Consider the following 16,116-nt stretch of genomic DNA (forward strand, 5'->3'; position numbering starts at 1 on the left):
GAGCATTGAGAGCTGAAGGGATGGGTCAGTAGTTAAGAGCCCTGGCTGTGCTCACAGAGAACTCATGCTGGTCCCCAGCACCCACATGGTGGCTCACTGCTGCATGGAACTCCAGGTCCACAGAATCCAGTCCCTCTCCTGACCTCCATGGGCACAGCATACGTGTGTCACACATCCATGCAGGGAAGACATATTCACATACATTTTTTAATTAAATATTTTTAAGTGGCATTTGGGGCTGCTGAAGAGGGCTTAGCCATTGAGAATGCTTACTGCTCTTGCAGAGGACCCAGGCTTGGTTCCCAGCACCCATATCAGGAGACTCAGTACTACACATAACTCAGCTTCCTATGGATCTGATGCCCTTTGGCTTCCACGGGTACGTGCGGGCATTTGGTTTCTAGAAACTCACATAGCCGCACACACATAGGCAATAAATTAATAAGTAAATCTAATGAAAGAAGGTGGAATGTCACTTGGCCCAATCCAAGCGTGGGGATTTTGCCCTGAACTGGTCCTGTTTCCCATAGGACACAGAACAGCATTTGATTCACCCGACCAGAGGGAACTGCTTAGTACAGCAGTGGAGGCAGGTTTGGGGGATTTTCTTTTCAGGGGGTGGGGTATTGTTCTGTTTTGTTTGCCAACCGTAAAGTCATATCAAAATTAAGTAGCACAATAATCCATGCCTTACATCCCAGCACTCCAAAGGCAGAGGCAGTCAGAACTCTGAGAGTTCCAGGCCAGCCTGGTTTCCATAGCAATTTCTAGGCAATCCAAGGACTGCAAAGTAAGACCGTGTCTCAAGGAAAGGAAAAAGGTGGTGTGTTTCCTGACTTACCTTATTGCAGAAACAGTGGTCTACTATAGTCCATTCTCGTCCGAAGTAGATAGCTGGCCTTTCTCATGATCCTAATCGTAGGGAGGGGATCAGCTGCTGGGGGAAGACCGGCTGGGCACCCTCAGATGTCTCCTCCTCCCATTCCTCATTGTACTGACCCAGGGTCAATTAGTCCAAGACCCTCACGCTACAGCCTCCTGATACACACTTCCCTCCAGAGTGAGCAGCAGGACGGCTGTTGACTTATCAATCACAGCTTGAAGGGATTCGTTAGGCCTCTGAAAAAGAAGCTAATTGAGCTATTCTTCCTATAATCCAGTGTTTGCGATGTTTTTGATGTGGTGAGGATGAAGTCGGTCCATTCAGAGGAATGAGTAGGATGGAGCTCATCCAGCTCATCAGAGTTTCCGTTATTTCTAAGGCGCTCCCGGCCCGGAGGGCACCAAGTCATCTCTGGGACTTCTGAGTCTGTCATAGAGGTTTCTGACCTCAGTTATTCACAGAACACCTATAAAATAGAGATAATAAAGGTTATCCTTCCTGTTCCTCAAAAAGGAATAATCAAGCTAAGTAAGGGCAGATAAAGGAAAGGTTTTTAGTTTCTGTTTTTCCAACTGAAACGTGATCTCAGAGTTCAGGTGGAGGGCTGGCCAGTGGCTCAGTGGGTCAGGGTGTTGCTATGTGAGTACAATGACCTGAGTTTGAATCCCCAGCAACCATGTAAAAGCTGATCATGGCCTCACCCCAGCATTGGGAAGCAACAGATGGCTGCTAGGAGTCAGCTGGCCAGCCAATGTAGGTAGAACAGTAAGGTTCGTGGTTAGTGAGAAACCCTCTCTTAAGGGGACGAGGCAGATAGTGAGAGCAGGATACCTCAGGTCTCTGCAAACACAGATATAACACACACACCACACAAACACACTCACACATATACCATACATACACATGCACAAACACATATAACACTCACAAACATACACATATCACATGCATATGCGCACGTACACATACATACACACACACACACACACACACACACACACACACACACAAAGGTAGTATTTTTTTTCCTGACCTCCTGTCCATTCTAATCATGGAGGTCCAAAGTAGGAAGGATGCTTTACATATAATTTTACCAATTACAGCTCTTACCATCTCTTCAGGATATCACTGTTTCAGCCATCAAGTGTTTGATGGCATACACAGCTTGATGATGGTTTAACTACTTATTTTTTTCACCCCTCCCAAAAAGTTGAATGCATTTAGTGAGCGCTACTACATCTATAGCTAAGACAGCTGTCAGTCTAGCATCTCATAAGAAAAACATTTAACAATAATAATAATAAGTTAAGGGGCTGGGTATTTAGCTCAGTGGTAGAGCGCTTACCTAGGAAGCGCAAGGCCCTGGGTTTGGTCCCCAGCTCCGAAAAAAAGAACCAAAAAAAAAAATAATAATAATAATAAGTTAAAGTAGGAGCTCCAGATTGGCTCAATGATTAAAATGCTTGCTGTGCAATCATGAGGACTTGAGTTCAAATCCCAAGAACCTGCATAAACTGAGTGTGGTAGAGCCATCTACAGTCCTCATGTTCCCAATGAAAGATGGGGGGCAGAGACAGGAGAATTCCCAAAAGCTCATGGGCCAGCTGGCCCGATATGGCCCCCAAAAGCAGCAAACAACAAAGAGAGAGACTTAGCCTTAAGCAATGTGGGAAGAGTGACCCAGCACCAGAGGCTATATTCTCTGACCTTCACACACCATCCTCACCACACACACACACACACACACACACACACACACACACACACACACTGTGCCCCCACACTCCACACATACACCACACTCCCACTCACTATACTCCCACTTTACATACCACATCCCCACCCCACATACACACACACAATGTCCCTACCCCCACCTACACCACACCCCCATGCCTCTACCTCCAACACACTATGTCCCCACCCCAACCCCCTCACACCATGTCCCCACCCCATACACACATCATGTCCCTACCCCCACCACCCGCCCCACACACATACACACACTACGCCTCCACCCCATACACACACTGAATGGTAATTTCACAAAGGTCTGGCCAGGATCCTCCAGTAAGAAAGCAGTTTGCTAAGGAGGGAAGAACTGAAGAGGCCCTGAACAGATCAGAAGTGGACAGACACAATCTCCTGGTGTCCTTTTGGAACCTCACTCTGATGACGACCATTTACTGTTTCAGCTAACGAGGCTGGCTACTTTAATGAGGAGATGGCCCCCATTGAGGTGAAGACCAAGAAGGGCAAACAGACCATGCAAGTGGATGAGCACGCCCGGCCCCAAACGACCCTGGAGCAGCTGCAGAAGCTCCCGCCAGTGTTCAAGAAAGAGGGGACAGTCACAGCAGGGAACGCCTCGGTGTGTCACGCATCTGCTTGTGCTCTATCCAAGTGGTTGGGAAGTCTCTTCCAGATGTGTCTAGATGCTTCCAGAAGCCTCCTAGCCTTTAGTTGTTTAACTGTACTGGGAGCTTTTGTGTTTTGTTCATTTGAGTTTTCATAGTCTAACACAAGATCTTGTAGCTAGGGACTTTGATAATCTGATTTCTTCACCTTTTCAGAACATTGGTAGGAAATCTGCCCGGCTTACGTCGTCACTTTTCAATGCTTCATACCAATCCCAGTTCACCAGATGTCTTTTTATATCTACACATATCTGGTGTCAGACTTCCCACCCTGCCTTTTCTGCATACTTTTCTGTGGTCTCTTGGGGGACGTTTTACCCCATGCTTAAGTGACCTCTGAAGCCCCCGCTGTTTTCAGTGGTGTCCTTTACTTTGTCAGTGGTTCTTCTGCACAGCCCCTACCCTCATTCTACTCTGTGGCCAACTCACCATCAGCTCAAACCTTGACCAGCCAGCTTCTTTAACTGACGAATCTCCTGCTTTCTGTTTCTAAGGGCATGTCTGACGGTGCTGGGGTCGTCATCATAGCCAGCGAAGATGCTGTCAAAAAACATAACTTCACACCACTGGCCAGAGTCGTGGGCTACTTTGTGTCTGGATGTGACCCTGCTATCATGGGGATCGGTAAGTTTCTCGGGAGAACTGCTCTGTTGTATTCCTGCAGGGAGGTCAGTTTGGGCAGCGAGAGTCTTGGGAAAGTAACCAAATCAAGATCCCTGGTGGGACCAGTCACTCAGATCATCTTGATGAAGGACTGTCCTACACACAACAGAAACAAACAAGACCATGTAAACCGTCATAGGCATACTGTCTGTCTGAGGTATTTAAAGGCATCACAAAGAGGGGCTGTGAGGTGTGGTGAGGGTACACACTGCTCTTGCAGAGAATCCATACCAGGTGGCTCATGATTGCCTGTTATTCTGGTTCTGGAAGAATCTGATTCTCCTGGCTTCTGTGGGCAGACACACATACACACATACTTACTCACTCATACACACACTCACACACCACAGACCACATATGGACACATAGTTAAAAATTATAAAAAGAAAGTGTAAAAATCACCACAGAAAATAGTATTAGGGAACCGGAGTTGTAGCTCAGTGGCAGAGCCCTTGCATAGCCCGTGTAAGGCTTAGGTTTGGTCCCCAGCCCCACGGGAAAGGACGGAATCAGAATCACACAGTGAAGAAGTCATGAGGTGGAGCAGAGAAGACTACTCAGGAGCCATTGTCACAGCTCCACAGACACTGGTGACTCTCCGTCTTCCCAGCCTGTGACTCCAGTGGGACTTCCTGGTAAATGAGAAGGTGGAGGGCTTGTGTGGTTCCAGACCACAGAAAGGTCGAGTGAGCACGAGCCTCTGGCTGCCTCAGAAAGTCACAGTTGAGCTGGCAGTGCACCCTGGCTCTGCAGCGTGAACCGTGGCAGGCGTCAGATGGCTGCCACTAACAGGAGGGGAGGTGGACCGTTGGAACGTTACAGGCCAAGGCTACTTATTCATCAGAAGTGGAACAAAGCACACAGAAGCATGGTGGGGTACATGTAATTCCAGCTCTCAGGAAACTGAGGCAGGAGGATTCCAAGCTCCATCCCAGCCAAGGCTACATGGCAAGACCCCAACTCAGAGAGAGAGGGAAGGGAGGGCGGGAGGGAAGGAGTGTGTGTGTGTGTGTGTGTGTGTGTGTGTGTGAGAGAGAGAGAGAGAGAGAGAGAGAGAGAGAGAAGGGAGGGGAGGGGAGAGGAGAGGAAAGGAAATGAGATGAGATACAGCAAAGCACTTTGACTAAACACTCACAGACACTAAGAACTTCAGGCAATGCAAACTTTTTACATTTTTATTTACTCTCTGTGTGTGTTCATGAGTGCTCAAGCACCCACGTACAGTTGTGCTCAAGTGTGGGTGTGCACACAGACAATATACATACATACACACACACACACACACACACACACACACACACCACGTATGTCAAGGTCAGAAAACTGCTTTTGAAAGTCTGCTCTCTCGTTCTACCCTGCCGAGTCTGGAGATCCGAATGGAGTCACCGGGCTTTGACAGCAAACACCTTCATCACTGACTCCAGTGATGAGAAATTTAGTTTTTCTCATCAGCGAGCTGCCTTTAAGGGAACAAGCCAGTTAACTGCTGGTTGCAGACATAAGACTCCAAGGCTTTGCTTCGTCCCACACACGTGGTTCTAGGTCCTAAGCAAAAGCCTGCCTCGGTATGGGTTTCGGATTCTTGACAGAACCACAGAGCTTTCTGTGAGCCTGGCCTGTTTTGACTACTTGGCTCGGTCTTAAGTTGACAGCCAAGATAGAGGAAGGATAATGTGCTGCTGCCAGGTTGGAACTGCAGATCCTGTGCACGTGATTGAGGCAACTCCCGGTTGGGCTGCAGCCAAGTCCTTCCCACACAGCCAGCTGGCATGTGCACACCTTTTGATCTTTTATTGTATATCAAGTTTATGTCAGCAACTGCAGAATGTTTTGATGCTGCTAAAAGACATGGCTTTTGTTGTTGTTGTTGTTTTTGTTTGGTTGGTTTTGGGTTTGGGTTTTTGTTTTTCTTTTGTTTTTTTTTTTTTTTTTCGTTTGTTTTTTTTGTTTTTTTCTGTTATGGGATTTAAAGTTACATAAGAGCAGAAAAAAAAGGTTTTGCCCTAAAAACCGGAACATCTATGGGTTGAAATCATCACGTCACATCCTGGTCACAGCACTGTTCCCATACCAAGTGCTCCCCAAAACTCACGCACAGCCTCTGGGGATTCGGTTTCAGTAGGTCTGGAATCCGAGGTTTTTGGGTTTGATTTCTGATCCCTTGGGTACTTTGATGAGCTACCAATTTCTGCGGTTTCAATCTTTTTTATAGTTGTTTTCCAGTTTAACCTCATTTAATAGGGTTTAGCACTAGCAGGCGAACAAAGAAAACGTTTTTTCCTTGCTTCAAATCCCAGGCCTGACTACTTGAGTGAGCGCCAAGTGTCTCTGGGGGTCAGGTGCCTGAGTCACCTGTGCCGCCCTCAAGCTTGCCTGTCCTGTAGTGGGATCCGAGTGAGAAGCAGGGAGAGCCGTTGAGCTGCTAGCAGGGCTGGCTTAGCAGTCCGGTCTGTAAGGACAGCGGGTCCTCAGTTCTGCACCGCTTTTTACAACCCTGCAGAGCAGCTATAACCAGGACAAAGGAGGAGCCGGGACTTGGGAGGACAGTAATGTCTCAAGGACACACAACACTGTAGGAACACACTGCTCATGGAGTTCGTGGGGAGGACAGGGTGGAGGTGGATGGGAGGGATTTGGAAGCTTACTGAGCTGAATGGAAAGACTTCAGCTTTAACTTTACTTGACTTCGTTTTTATAAACGGTTTTAGTATTTAAAAGGACAGAGGTCAGGTCAGGAGCCCTCAGCCACTCAGCCATCCCTCTAGCTCTCACAGAACGTCTTAATTCTGAAACTGGAGAAGAGCTGAAAGTCCCACAGCTTTCAATGGTTAATAGCCAGAACTAGAAGTAAGGTCTTTTGTTTAAGAACACTAAGACTTCCTGAGCCTCGGTAAATAATCGTGAAGGGTCTGGCGAGGACCTGGTTATGTCCTAGGGAATGCACAGATTCCGAGCAGCCTGGGTAAACTGAGGCAGATCAGGGAAGTGGATGCTCTCAACACCTCCAGCTGTTCCTTTCCACTGAAGGGCGTCTCAGCCCTTTCACCTTTGATGTTCCTGGTATCTCATTCTAGGGGTGAAAAGCCACAGGCATCGCACAGCACGCACAGCACGCCAGTAACGGATGCTTCACTGTTTACACCTGGGTTAGTTACCGCTCCTAGCCCAGCTCTACCAAGTCCCATTCTGAAACCATGGGAGCCACATCTCCCATAGGTGCTCCAGCACGCCTGCCTCCCAGACCCCACCAAGGAAGGTCCATTAAACTCTGTCTGCAATGCTCAGTGGCTTCCCCAGCCCAGAACAGAGTTCCAAATCTTCCCACATTATCAAAAACAAACAAACAAAAACAACAAACAAAACAAAATAATAAAGAAAAAAGAAAAACTAGTTCCAAGGGCCGGAGAAGCACGTGGTCAGGTGTGTTGACCACAGCAATGGCCCAACCAACATCTGTATTGTTACTAATTGTCTCGTTTGCTACGACAGAACACCTGACTTAACGCTATTACGGTATTATCAAGGAGTACTCGAAGGAAAAGGGCTTCATTTTTGCCTCTCTGTTCCTGTCCTCCGTAAAGACAGAGACTTGAGGTCACATGATGTCTGCTAGTTCTCTTTCTCTTTTTCATGTAAAGACACCAGCGTGTTGAATGGAGTCACCTACAGTTAAGGAGGGTCTTCCCACCCCAGTTACCCTGATCTAAATAATCTCTCATGAGCACGCCCAGGGGCTAACCTTAGCTCTCGCAGGGTTGTATCCTAGGTGATTCTAGATGTGTCGTGTCAATCAGTATTAACCATAATCCTACCCATCCCGTTTTCATGTCTTGGGCACATAAAGAGTCTGGAGTTAGAGTCTATTGCATCAGCTCTATTTGGAACTGCGTTGTAAACTGAAGATCACACTCGTGGATAAGTAGACTTGGTCTTACCTCAAAGCAGAGCTTTTCCGACTAGTCCTTACACTTTCTTGCTCCAAGGATGAGTAGAGAAGGAAATCAATAGCCAGACATTCTTACCTTTTGGGAAAAGCACCGACTTGTTAAAACTTACAGAATATCAACCTGTCGCCAATGACCAGCAGACCAGGAGCCCAGCCGGTGCTCCTTTCAGAGGCCTGGTTAGGTCAGTTTGCATTTCTTGAGCTCTGGGCTGGTTGCCCTGCCTATTACTGGAGTTGGAAATGGTTCTTCCCTTGGACACCTTTTCCCAAAGTGCCCTGAACCTTGCTGTCTTCCAGCCTCTGTGTGCCCTGCCTTTTATCCAAATGGGCTGAGGCTCCAGGTGAATGGCTATAGTTTCCACCGTAGAACACTTGGTATGCCTGGCTACCTGAGGCCAGCCATAATCTACAATGACTATAAATCCTGCATATGGCCCCTGAGGCAGCTCAAAGTCCAAAAACCAGGTAGACTGCCTCATGTGGGTCTCTTATGCACAATCGACTGTGGTCCGTTTTTCACCTTTGTCCGATTCCTGATTTATGGTCACTTCTTCCTTGTATAGTATAAGAGGTGTTTTGTTCTGTGAGGTAAGCTCCAACTGCATAAACAGGCTGATATCATGGGCCATCCACCTCAGCCTCCTGAGGGCTGGGATTACACGTATGCACCACACAGCTGACTTAGACATAACGAGAGGACATGCATTTCTATCTGACGCCTTTATTCTTATACAGGTCCAGTCCCTGCCATCACTGGAGCATTGAAGAAAGCTGGGCTGAGCCTTAAGGACATGGATTTGATAGACGTGAGTGTTTTCTGTTACAGCATACATGGCACAGCTCGGTGTCTTGCAGCTCTCCCTGTTTTAATAACTGTTAAGTTTTCCACGTTCTTCGCCCACATACACATTGACCGTGCACGTTGGTTGGTATGCCCTCCCAACTGTATTAAAGTAGTTTGCCTGTTTTCGGTCATCTGGGTGCTTGTGCACACATGCCAGTGTGTGCATGTATGTGCGTGCATGTATAGGCACGGGTTGATGTTGGGCGTCTTTATCTCTTTCTAACTTACTCTTTGAGACAAGGACTCTCATTGAACTCAGAGCTCACTGACTTGAATGAACTGGTCAGCCTCAGGGGTGCTCCTGTGTGTATCTACCTCCCCAGTGCTGGGGTAGCACAAATGCGCTGCTGCACCAGCCTTTTTACAGGGGGCTGATTAAGGTTCTAAGCTTGCACAGTGTGAACCGAGCCATCTCCCCAGTCCCGATTCCCTTACCGCTGAGTGAGTCAAGCACTCTGATCTCTCTTGCTAGAGTCCTGAAACTGCACAGGACACTGTCACAGTTTGGCTTCAGTATGCCTGTGGCCTGAGTGCTGTGGTAGGAATATAAGTAACCTTCACCCTGTTGTAAAGATTAAAGTGTGAAACCGTAGACAGGATAACTTACCTAATAGAAAAGCATTAATACACAATGCCAAATCTAGACGTCACCTGCCCTTCCCCCAAAATTCAGGGCTCCTCAGATATTTATTTGACTTCTCCACCATAGTCATGGCTTGACTTAGGATCCACCTTCCATAATTTTAACACTGGAAATTTAAATGTATCGGTGCAGTGGTGGTGGTGGTGGTGTGTGTGTGTGTGTGTGTGGTGTGTGTGTGTGTGTGTGTGTGTGTGTGTGGTGTGTGTGTGTGTGTGTGTGTGTGTGTGTGTGTGTGAGTTCAGCGTACATGCTAAATAGATGATCCATACTGAACTGCACCCCCGCCCCAAGAGTACCATTTAAAAAACGGTGATAGCAGAACACAGACCTTAGCACTCAGCATAATTAAAACACGGGATCCAGCTTAATCTCAGCACTGGAGAGGCTGAGACAGGTGGATCTCTGCAAGTTCCAGGCCAGCCTAGTCTACACAGTGAAACCACCTCAAAAGCAAACAAACAAACAAATAAACAAACAACACACCAAATTAATACTAATTATCAAGAGGGTGATAAAGAAATTCTTAACATGGGCAATCGATGTTTGCTATTTGGGGAATATTTGAGAATTGGAGGTAATTACATTTGTGCTATGTAGCATTAAGAAACCAAACAATGAAGAGAATCTCAAATTACTAGAGGATTAGGCACATGTATGGTTTTCTCTGTGATAACGCCTCACCCCAGAAACCAGGTTTTAGGAAAAAAACGAGTTTCTCCCATCCTCAGTTACTTTCAGCCCTAAGCCTCGAGGAGGCTGTTTAATTACCCTTTTCAATCAGCAAGCACCCGCTAAGTGTCTGATGTTACACTTAGCCCTATGCTACAGCTTCCTGCTGTGTGGCTTGAGCTCATTCCTGGACTTATAATCAGGACAGAGGCCGCCCCACTATTCCCCAGGCTTCTGAAGTCTGCTTTTACAACATAGAGCCCAGCATAGCTCCTTGTGATTCACTGTACAAAACAGAAGAATAACATTGATCTAAGGTGGATCAGACGCCATCCCTATTGGGAGACTACAAAAGCCTAGTAGGGAAGAGATTGAGACTGATCTGAACCAGCTCTGTAACGGTCGCCTCCTTGGCGGAGTTCCTTATAGAATTCCTGAGCAGGGACCACGTGAAGACGTGATGTTGTGAACTCATTCCAGCCGTTCTCACCGGCAGCTGGCAATGTGAACCTGTGAACAATACTGAGTTCCGCCTGCACCCTAGGCTGTGGCCTTGGATCCTTGTCAATCAGTGTCTCCCTGCAAGGAGGGCTCTCTCAGCACCAGATAACAATAGTAGCCACTTACCCTACTCACTGTGTGTCAGGAAAAACACGGAGACACCTACTAACCATGACTTTATTTAACCTGGAAAATGACTTGAACTTTGTGGTGGAGTTTCAAGGTATAAATGTGTGTGTGTGTGTGTGTGTGTGTGTGTGTGTGTGTGTGTGTGTGTGTGATCACTCTAATAAATGATCCAGCAGAGAATGGAGCCTTCCATCTAACTCTAAAATCTCTGGGCTCTCTATGTATGTATGTATGTATGTATGTATGTACGTACGTACGTACGTACGTACGCATGCATGCATGCATGCATGCATGCCTGCCCTCTAGTGTGTACCAAGAGTATTGCAGTTAGCTTTGCTTTAAGAAATGCATTTGATCTGAAGTATCCCTTAGGAAATAGACAACTTTTTTTTTTTAAGTACATTTTGCTTATAAAGCCCAGGCTGGCTCAGTTTGCAAGAATTAGAGGCGTGTGCCACTGATCACAGAGCTCCGTGTTCATTCCTAAACCCAAGATGGTTTTCAAAAGGAACATAATTCTATTTAACCTTAAACATGATTATGTTGACACGATATTAATGAAAGCTGCCCTTGTGTGCTTGCTCTCTGTGATGTTTTGCATATGCTTGACCCAGGGAGTGGCACTACTAGGAGGTGTGGCCTTGTTGGAGTAGGTGTGTCACTGTGGGGGTGGGCTTCGAGGCCCTCCTCCTCGCTGCCTGAAGATGCTCAGTTTGTTCCTGGCTTCCTTCAGATAAAGATATAGAACTCTCAGCTTCTCCAGCACCATGCCTGCCTGGACACTGCCATGTTCCCGCCTTGATGATAATGGACTGAACCTCTGAACCTATAAGCCAGCCCCAATTAAATGTTGTCCTTTATGAACTTGCATTGGTCATGGTGTCTGTTCACAGCAATAAAACCCTAAGACGCTCTCTCTCATGTACACTACAGCATGCTTGTGCGAGCGCGAGTGCGCACGCACACAAACACACACACACACACACACACACACACACACACCTCGAAGGATCTGCAGTCTTTATATGGAGTGATTGAAGATAAATTCAAATAGCATCATGAGCTGATTTAGATAGGGTGAGATAGGAGATGGCCATCAGCACAACGAGATCTTTTCGTTAAAAACTAGCTTGTGACTAACGATTCTGTGGGTTCTCTCTCTGTTCTAAGGTGAATGAAGCATTTGCTCCTCAGTTCTTGGCTGTTCAGAAGAGCTTGGATCTCGACCCCAGTAAAACCAACGTGAGTGGAGGTGCCATAGCCCTGGGTCACCCGCTGGGAGGATCTGGATCCAGAATCACCGCACACCTGGTTCACGAGTTAAGGTACTCGATAGAAATCACTGTAGTTTAAATAACCACTGGGTGGGGGGTATTATTTTATGCATATGAGTATTTTGCATACATGTATGTATGTGCACCATGTGTGTGATTGGTGCTGCACAGTGCAGAAGAGGAAACTGGATCCCCTGGGACTGGAGTTACAGATGCCTTCGAGCTGCCGTGTGGATGCTGGGAATGGAACCCAGGTCCTCTGGAAGAGGAGCTGGTGGTCTTAACCACTGAGCCATCTCTCCAGGCCCCAGATTTGGCGTTCTTTTAAATAACAACATGCAAGTTTAGATTTCTCAGCACGGTCCCTCCTATTTCGTTCTTCATATCCCTGCATTGGTTCTGATATAGGAGACTGGGCAGTGGGCATCGCAGATGAGCTGGTCGGTTCGCAGGTGGCCCAGCATTTATGAGTTCGCTGTGTGCACTGTACAAGTACTCAGTGAGCATTCACACGGGCCACCCCGGCGCTGGTGACCCTCTACTGTGGCTCTGCATTTTAGTGTCTACAGCAGTAGAGTAAGATAAACTTACTTAGAGAATCAAAATACTGAGGAGGTGCAGGTCTAGACGCCGTTGTTTAAGAAACCTGAGCCAACCAGACATCTCTGCAAGCTGATTTTCTACTTGGGTAGAAAAGCTCTTGGCTTTTGTACATTTCGGGCCATTTAGTTCTGTTCAGCGTTGAAAGTGAGTGGACTGTGTGAAACTACAACCTGGCTTCAGCCTGTTAGGCAGAGCTGGTTGGGGGGCGGGGGGGAGGGGCTCCCGTCACTGAGTAACCATTGGATGGCAATCGGTGACTAAAATGAAAAGTAACGCTCAGATAATTCTCAAGGTCATAGGTCAAGGCTGAGGAATGAAACCAGATGGACTAATTCTTATGAATGGGACAGGATCCCTTTCTTAATTACCAGCTCCTTCAGCAGACAACCTACAGTTGTTATGTTTACTCTAGAGTGACACGGGGAGTCTGAAATCGTGCAAGTCAACACAGTATTGCCTCCTCCTCCCCCCTCAACCTTCCCCCTCACCACCCCCATTGATGTAACTGACCTCCTGCCGTGTTTCCTTTCCTCTGACCCCAGCCCCTGCCCCCACTCTCTCCCATGGGTTACTTTTTGTCATTTTTCAGTAGGCATATTATGCTTTCTGAGTTCTTTCATGTATTGTAAGAGGAAACCAAAATTAAGGGTTGAGGAAGGGACTTGGAAGATGAGCTAGTTAAGAATGAATATTAATACTGTTCAATTAATTAATCTAACTTTTTATAGTGAGTTTTGGGGTGTGTGTGTGTGTGTGTGTGTGTGTGTGTGTGTGTGTGTGTGTAGGTCAGAAGATAGCTTGCAGGGAAATAGCTCTCCTCTTCCACCCCGTGGGTTCTAGGGATTGAACTAAGTCATTAGGCTTGGTGGAAAGTTCCTTTACCCGCCGAACCATTTTACTGCCCACCCCCACCTCTGACCCCATCCCCTTAACGATCATTTTGTTCTTTCTTAGGCGTCGAGGTGGAAAATACGCAGTGGGATCAGCTTGCATTGGAGGTGGCCAAGGCATCTCCCTGATCATCCAGAACACAGCCTGAAGGGATTGCAAGCATCCTACCCACCCTCACTTGGCCAGGCTACGGAACACAGGCGACCTTTGAGTCAGCCCTGCTGTGACAGTAAATGCATTTGACCAAGCCTTGATGGGTTCTGTCTACTTCATACCTGCCTAGCGTGTTAGAATAAAAAGACCAGCCATCAGAGGCCTTTAGAGATACCTACTGGTGTCATTGTCAGCAGCCACCACTGTATGCCTTACATGGTGAAATTACAAACTGAATAAATGTTGCCTTAACTCCAGCTAATCTTTTGTTTTGTTTTGTTTAATTACGTAAAATGTCTCATTGTGCCCATTTTAAGCCTGCACTTTGGTGGTATTGAGGACATTGACAGGACTGTGCCAGTAGCATCACTGTCCACCGTCAGAAGTCTTGCTTGAACCGCTGAAACTGTTTCCATTCTTAAAATGTGTTATTTTTATGGGCGTGTGTCCCCATGTATGGACGTATATGTGCAGGTACTCACGAAGACCAGAAGAGGGCACCAGGTCTCCCGGAGCTGAAGTTGTAATCATTTGTGAGCTGTCCTTTGTTGGTGCTGGGGACAGCACTCTGGACGCCTCAAAGAGCAGTGACTTGGTGCCTTAGCCACCAAGACTCCTCTCCAGCCCCTGTTCCCATTTTAGAAAATGACTCACCTCTCGCAGCCCCTAGCAACCACCATTCTACTCTCTGTCTCTACTTGTGTCACTGCTCTGGGAACCTCACGTGGGTGAACCCAAACACTGTCCTTTCACGACTTGAGTATTTCAGTTAGCAAAGCACCTTTAAGATTTACTTTTGTTGTAGCATGTGTCAGAATTCTATTCCTTTCTAACACTAAATATTCCTTTGCGTGTGTCTTATTTAACCATCACTAACTTCACATATGGTGAGGCACTGTCACGGACCACTCTCTCTGTTGCTCCAGTGCCTACTTTGGACTGTCCCCTTGATCTTCCTCATAGACGACTTAATCTTAAGCATCCCTTGCTCAGTAACTGTTCTTAGACCCCCACTTATGTGCCTCCTTCGACTTCCTCTTAGTCCCAGAAACACAATCAGAAACCCAGGCATTCCTGTGGACCCCACTCCCCGGCACACGCACACACGCGCGCGCGCGCGCGCGCACACACACACACACACACACAGCAGTAAACATTGTCAAGTCTCCTTCTGGGGGCATTATCTCAAGACTGATGGCCTCAGAACCTCTTGACTGGACTACTGTGGTGGTTTGAATGAGAATGGCTCCCATAGGCCTATATGTTTGAATACTTGGACCCTGGATGGTAGAACTGTTTGGGAACACTCAGCTGTTTCTGTCTGCTGCCATGTATCCTGCCATAATAGTCATGAGCTCTAAAACTAGAACCATGAGCCCCACCCCCACCCCCATTAAATGTTTTTTTAATTAGTTGCCTTGGTAATGGTGTTTTGTCACACCAATAGAAGAATAATTAGCATCTACTTTTCTCAAGAGCTCCTGCCTCCATTCTTGTCTGCTTTCACTCTTCTTCCAACAAGCCACCAAGGTCATTGTCTTAGGGTTTTACTGCTGTGCACAGACACCATGACCAAGGCAACTCTTACAAGGACAACGTTTAATTGGGGCTGGCTGACAGGTTCAGAGGTTCAGTCCATTATCATCAAGGTAGGAACATGGCAGCATTCAGGGAGGCATGGTGCAGGAGGAGCTGAGAGTTCCACATCTTCATCTGAAGGCTGCTAGCAGGGTACTGGTTTACAGGCAGCTAGGATTAGGGTATTAATGCCCATGCCCACAGTGACACCCTGCTCCAACAGGGCCACACTCTTTAATAGAGCCACTCCCTGGGCCAAGCATGTATAAACATCACAGAACATCACAGTCATCTTTTAAATGTACGTGTTAGGACATGGACAGACGGGGACACACACACACACACACACACACACACACACACACACACACACACTCTTAAAACTTAAAATCCTGAAGCAGCTTTCTGTCACACCTGGGATAAAATCTGGGCTCCCACCTTGGAAACCCACACTTAGAGGCTCTCAGTCCCCAGGATGCTCTGGGCCTGCTTCTCTCTCACTCCATATCATTGTCCTCTGGCTTCCTGTGCTTTATAGTCCTACCTTTGAGCTGCCCACATTCCACACGACTTTATGATCTGGGCCTTGGTGTCTAGTTGCTCTGTCTAGATTGCAATATTTTCTGGCCCACCCACCAACCCATAGGCCTACTTAAATCCTTAAATGCCAGGCTGAGTCTCTGTCCCTGTCACTTTCCCCATGATCCTCCAGCTGTTAGGAGTCTGTATTGACCTTCTAGTCCCTGTTCATTCCCTAGACTGTGTGCTCTTGCAAGCACACTAATGCATGGTGGGTGGATAACGTTTGGAGATGCTCTAACTGAAAGAAACCCAGTCACTTCTTGGAGCCACGAAACCATCCAGATTTAGGAAACTTTGGAAACTTAAGACCCATGTGAAGCCACAGTGGTGGGTGCACAGG

General features: G+C 47.2%; 1 protein-coding gene across 1 annotated transcript in view; it reads left to right on the forward strand.

Annotated features, from left to right (window-relative positions):
* Positions 1-13,872, forward strand: part of Acaa2 (acetyl-CoA acyltransferase 2) — a 28,108-nt gene extending 14,236 nt beyond the window's left edge. Inside the window, exons 6-10 of the mRNA NM_130433.2 lie at positions 3,079-3,254; positions 3,795-3,924; positions 8,645-8,715; positions 11,866-12,020; positions 13,527-13,872. Of these exons, the coding sequence (NP_569117.2) occupies positions 3,079-3,254; positions 3,795-3,924; positions 8,645-8,715; positions 11,866-12,020; positions 13,527-13,611 (617 nt within the window). The 3' untranslated portion in view covers positions 13,612-13,872. The remainder of the gene's footprint in view (positions 1-3,078; positions 3,255-3,794; positions 3,925-8,644; positions 8,716-11,865; positions 12,021-13,526) is intronic.
* Positions 13,873-16,116: the final 2,244 nt, after the last annotated feature.

This window comes from Rattus norvegicus, chromosome 18 (assembly GCF_036323735.1).
Source record: "Rattus norvegicus strain BN/NHsdMcwi chromosome 18, GRCr8, whole genome shotgun sequence".
NCBI classification, from domain to species: Eukaryota; Metazoa; Chordata; class Mammalia; order Rodentia; family Muridae; genus Rattus; species Rattus norvegicus.